This window comes from Lutra lutra, chromosome 2 (genome assembly GCF_902655055.1).
Source record: "Lutra lutra chromosome 2, mLutLut1.2, whole genome shotgun sequence".
Lineage (NCBI taxonomy): Eukaryota > Metazoa > Chordata > Mammalia > Carnivora > Mustelidae > Lutra > Lutra lutra.
The window spans coordinates 143,276,022-143,281,664 of NC_062279.1; the positions used below are offsets into that span (position 1 = coordinate 143,276,022).

Sequence of the window (5,643 nt, forward strand, 5' to 3'; positions counted from 1 at the left end):
ACTCGCGAGCGCGCGCACAGTTACTCACGCTCGGTCCTACACTCTCCCCGCCGTGAGGCGATTACGGCCCCCGCCGGACGGTGATTGGCCCGCCCGCCTTCCTCGGGGCCCCGTGGCCAATGGGCGGCCGCCCGGCCGAGGCCCCGCCCCACCCCCCCGCCCCCGGCCCGGGCGGCGGGGGCCCCGGGAATGGATCACGCGGGGCCGACCCCGCCGTGACCCCCGGCCCCGGCCTTCCCGCCGCCCGCCCTCGGCCGCGCGCCCGCCCGCGCGTCCGGCCCCCGGCCGCGTTTTCGGGCCGCGGCCGCGCTCCGGGCCCGCCGCGGCGTCCTCGGGCTGCGCCGGCGACCCGCCGGGCCCGCGCCGCCCCGCCCCTGCCGGCCCCTCCCCCGCCCCTCCCCGCCCCCAGCGGGCCGGCCCGGGCGGCGACCAGAGCGGCGACGTGAAAGGCGAGCGAGGTGCCTGTCCGGCCGGCTGTCGGCGCGCACCCGCTCCCGGCCCAGCCCAGCCCCGCGCCGAGGCCGCCGCCCGCTCGGCGGGGCCCGACGCCAGCGTTCCCGGCGGCCGCTCCAGGGCCGGCCCGCGCGTGCGCCCGGGAGCCGCGCGCCACAGTCCCCGGCCGGGGCCCGGGACCCCTGAGCAGCGCGCAGAGCCCGACGGGCCCGCGGCCGCGATGCCGGACGAGCTGACAGAGCCTGGGCGCTCCACGCCGGCTCGCGCCTCCTCCTTCCTCATTGAGAACCTGCTGGCGGCCGAGGCCAAGGGCGCCAGGCGCGCGGCCCAGGGCGGCGGCGGCCGCGAGGACGAGGAGGACGACGACGACGATCCGGAGGACGAGGACGCGGAGCAGGCGCGGCGGCGGCGGCTGCAGCGGCGGCGGCAGCTGCGCGCGGGCGCGGGGCCCGGCGGGGAGGCGCGGGCGCGGGCGCTGCTAGGACCGGGCGCACTGGGCCTCGGTCCCCGGCCGCCCCCCGGCCCCGGGCCGCCCTACGCGCTGGGCTGCGGCGCCGCGACGCACTGGTACCCTCAGGCGCACGGCGGCTACGGCGGCGGCCTCAGTCCGGACAGTGAGTGGGGGCGCCGGGAGGGGTGGGCGGACGAGGACCGTGCTCGTGAGCTTTGGGTCCGTCGGAGGCCTTTCGGGGCCGCCCTCCTCCTCGAGTGTGGCGGGGTGGGTTTGGAGGCCCGCTCCTCGGGACGGGGTCACCACACGGCTTAGGCGTCACCCCCCGTCGCCAGGCTCTGCGAGTCCGAGGGAGGCTGGAGAGCCAGAGGAGAGGACCCGGGGACCACGGGCTGCTGAAGCCCAGCGAGGGAAGGGGCATGGAAAAAGACAGGGAAAGACGGAGAGCAGAGAGAGGGTGGGAAAAGAGGGAGGGAGGGAGGAAGAAGGAGAGGGATGTGGGGAGAGAGGAAAAGAGAAGAGGCAGACACAGCAGCCCCGCGGGTGATGGTGAGAAGACCGGGAGATAAGGGGCAGAAGAAGTGAAGACAAAGTAGAGTCCAACCCGGAAGTGTGAAGGGGCTGGAGTAGAGGGAGCCACTGTTGGGGGGCTGGATAGTGGAGGGGGGAGCGTCTGTGCCCCCAAAACCCCATCTCTGAGAGTTGCAGACTGGGGCTGGGGCCTGCGGGGCCTCCCTCTCGGTCCTGGGCCAGAAGGGAGCCGTTCTGAAGCCCCCAGACCCACCCCTCTCTTTTCCTTTTCTGCCCCTCCCCCTCCCTTGCCTTTGTTCCCTGCTCAGGGCTCAGATGCTGGGAGTGGGGGTTCTCAGCCCCAGAGCTGCTCACCCCTCTTGCCCTGAGTTCTGCTTGCTCTGCCTGGACTCACCGCCCCCCTTGGGGACCTGCCCTTTGGAGGAAACCCCTGGGAGGAACACCAGGAAGTCATTGGAACACTGGCCCCCCAGGCCTGGCCATTACCCCCACCCCCCGACACACACACTGTAAAGCCAGTGTGAGGACTGTTCCAGGCTCTTGCTCCAAAATCCGTTAGTGTGTACTGGGGGGTAGGTGGCCAGACCCCTGTCGATAAACTCCTCACCTGAATGGGGAGAGATCCTTCTGCGAAGGGACCCACTTCCCAGAACCCATACCCAGAAAAGTCTGGGGTTTCCACCCCTTTCACATACACTGGATCAGGGCTCTAGCATTTCCCTGAAATCAAGTGACCACATTTAGTGCCCCACCAACCCCCGACCCGGGAATGTTTCTGAGAAGGTCTCATGGGGTGAGCTGTGGTCCCCACCTTGCCCCAGGTTCCCTTGCACCCCCCACCACCCTGGTGGCCAACTCCTGAAGATGGGGCTTCTTATTTCGTGCAATGCGGGTTAGGGTCCAGGTTTGCCACCGAAGCTGGCAGGCCTGGAGTGGTGTCGGGGTAGTGCGTGGGCCTCTGTGAGTCTGGGTGCTTAGGGTGCTGTGAAGAGACAGGCTTCTCCTGTCTGGTAGCACACAGGCCGGACTGGACCTGACTCCCCATCAGGCACCCAGAGGGCTCGCACCACGCAGGGTTGGGCAGGGACACATACACGACTCCACACACCCCCAGGGGCCCGAGCCACTGTACAAGCCGAGCTTTGTGGGCACACCTTGTAAACACTCATGTTGCCGGCAGACCCTGACTTCCGAAGGCACGGGCTGCAGGGGCCAACCTCCACTTAGACCTACCAAGCCTTGGCACAGGGTGGGGGGAAGGTGGAGGGACTCAAGCCAAGGGGAGGCAGAAGGGGATGCTGACCCTGATTGGCCTGCACCCCGCAGTCTGCGGGGGTGGTGCAGGAATATGGACTAGCACCTGGCAGCCTCCTTCACCTGGAGGCACCGTCCCCATCCCGTGCCAGTCCTGGGGGGCATCTCCTTACTGTTGGGAGATCAGGTGGAGCCCGGCATTTGGAGCACAAGCTCAAGAACCCTTGGGGCTCTTCTGTAATCCCAAGCCCCCAGGCTCAGCCAAGGCTGCAAGAGCGGTGGGGATGCCATGCAGCGGCTGTGTTTCTGCGGAGCCCCGTTTGTACTTGTGCTGGGGAGAATGGACAGGCAGGCCTCAGTGGGCGTCTGGGTGAGGGGTGCAGGAATTGGAGAGGGGGTGGGGATCCCAGTGCCGCCTGGAGTTTTGTCTGGGGACTGTTTGCATGCATTTATTCTCCTTCCCAGGGATGTTTCTGTGCACGCGGGACTTTTTGTGTCTGTCCGCATATGCAAGTGGCTGGGGAGGGTCACTGCAGGTCTTCGTTTCTGTGTTTGGGGGGCTTGGCATAGGGCTGGGTGCTGGGAGTCAGGGTGCCCTTGTTTGTAATTCGGAGGGGAGGATGTCAGTCCTTCCTCCGGGGCCCTGTGCCGACTACGATTCTTCGATTCTTCGTCGTGTTTCAGTGCGGAATCACTGGTTTCGGGAATCTCTTTTCTGTGTTTCTGTTTGCATTTCTGTTTCTTTTCTTTCCTCTCTCTCCTCTCATCCCCTGGTGTGTATGTGCAGCGCTGAGCCAGGATGTGTTGCCAGCCTGCTGGTTTGTAGTACTGCTCACCTCCTCCCACCTCTCCCTTTCTCCATCCCTGGGTGAGCTCTCCAGGCAGCAGCGCGGGGATGCGCGGGGACCCGTTTTGCAGGCAGCTGTGGGAGAGGCCGCGGGTTGGGGGAGCGGCCAGCCGCAGTGATTGGGTCTGGGGATTAGCCCCAGAACCAACCGTGTGTCCCTCTCTCCCCTGCAGCCAGCGACCGGGACTCACCGGAGACGGGCGAGGAGATGGGCCGCGCGGAGGGTGCCTGGCAGCGGGCCCCGGGAGCCGTGCAGCGAGAGGCGGCAGAGCTAGCGGCGCGGGGCTCAGCGGCCGGCACGGAGGAGGCGGCCGAGCTGGCCGAGGCCCCTGCAGCGGCGGGCGAGGCGCGCGGCGGAGTCGGCGTCGCTGGCGGTCGCAAGAAGAAGACGCGCACGGTCTTCTCGCGCAGCCAGGTCTTCCAGCTCGAGTCCACTTTCGACCTGAAGCGCTACCTGAGCAGTGCGGAGCGCGCGGGCCTCGCTGCCTCCCTGCAGCTTACTGAGACGCAGGTCAAGATCTGGTTCCAGAACCGTCGCAACAAGTGGAAACGGCAGCTGGCCGCAGAGCTGGAAGCGGCCAGCCTATCCCCGCCGGGCGCGCAGCGCCTCGTCCGCGTGCCGGTGCTCTACCATGAGAGCCCTCCGGCCTCAGCCGCCCCCGGCCCACCGGCTGCCGCACTGCCCTTCCCGCTAGCGCCCGCCGCGCCCGCGCCGCCACCGCCGCTGCTTGGCTTCTCTGGGGCCCTTGCCTACCCGCTGGCCGCCTTCCCGGCAGCTGCCTCCGTGCCCTTCCTGCGGGCACAGATGCCCGGCCTGGTGTGAGCCCCACCCGCTGGGTCCACTGCCTGGGGCCCCTGGGGACCTCTGGGGCAGCCCAGGGAGCGCTGGGGGAGGGCCCCTCTGTGCCAGATAGCAGGCTGCACAGCCGGCCAGAACCCTGTCTGAAGCTTGTCCAGAATGTGACAGAGATGTCTTCCACCTCGGCACCCAGACAGGCTGGACTTGTGGCAGGGAAGAGGACATCCAGGAGAGACACTGTGCCCTGCGGCCGGCAGCTCTGGCAGGACAGGCCTCCACCAGGGAGCAAGTTCCGCCACCTCCCACTGCCCCACTGCGGCCAGCCAATGCCCAGGCCCACTCCACCAAGGCCAAGAGGCTGTTCAAGGTGCTTCAAGGTGACCGCTCCCCAGCACGGCCCCCACCCCACATACATGTCCCTTCCCAGGACCGCGCAGGACCCCGACAGCAGGCTTCCAGAGGACTGTGACCAGCCTCAAGGCCTTGGCAGTGGGCCCTGCGGAGGGAGACCCCCAGGACAAGTGCCCCTGCACGGGGAAGGGGCAAAGACCGGCCAGTGGCCCCAGCGTCAGAGTGTCCCTTCCGCAGACAGGGCCAAGATGGGGCTTCTCTCCTGGGCCGTGGCCTCCAGTTCTTCTGGTGAAGACTTTTTTAAAAAACGAATCTACTTATTTGCGTACGGAATAAAAGGGACGTTTTCTGGACTGTTTCTGCTGCTTTGTGATCACTGGGGCGGGGCCCCTCCTCTACTAGCAGGCCACCGTGGGTCCTGTCCATCCATCAGTCCGTCCCTCCTTCCTGGAGCTCTTTCTGTGCTGACCAAGGGCCGGTGGCAAGGTGGAAAGGGCAGGCAGGAGTCCAGATCTGGGGACTCCTTGCTCCAGCCCCCATATCCTGGGAGGCCCAGCTGGTCCTCCGGGGGACTTTGCCGCAGGGAAGGTAAAGGGTTGGGGAGGAGAAGGGGGCTCTGTAGCCTGTGTCCCACCAGGGAAGGTAAAGGGTTGGGGGGGAGGAGGGGGCCATGTGGCCTGTGTCCCACCGTTCTGGGACCTCCATGAAACCTAAAAGCCGTGAGTCAGGTGGAGGTGGAGCCCAATTGCCTCTGGCACAAGGGGCTTTTGGCTGTGGCTGTGTGGGTCCCCCCATCCACAGCCCCTTTGTTGATGGCCATCTCTAACTGTATGGGTTTTTCTTTTGGCCCAATCAAAACACAGACACTCCTAGCAAGGTCAGGTGGGGAATGGTGCTCTCCAGCCTCTCCTCAGTTCCTGGGCCATCTACAATCTCTGGCAAGCTTCAAGGGGGTAT

At 66.8% G+C, this 5,643-nt stretch overlaps 1 protein-coding gene across 1 annotated transcript; it reads left to right on the forward strand.

Annotated features, from left to right (window-relative positions):
• Positions 1-344: 344 nt before the first annotated feature.
• HMX1 (H6 family homeobox 1) lies at positions 345-5,039 on the forward strand. Its single transcript, XM_047718746.1, has 2 exons — positions 345-1,067; positions 3,710-5,039. Exons 1-2 carry the CDS (start codon positions 674-676, stop codon positions 4,357-4,359), a joined length of 1,044 nt encoding a protein of 347 aa, XP_047574702.1. The 5' UTR covers positions 345-673; the 3' UTR covers positions 4,360-5,039.
• The last annotated feature ends 604 nt before the right edge of the window (positions 5,040-5,643 follow it).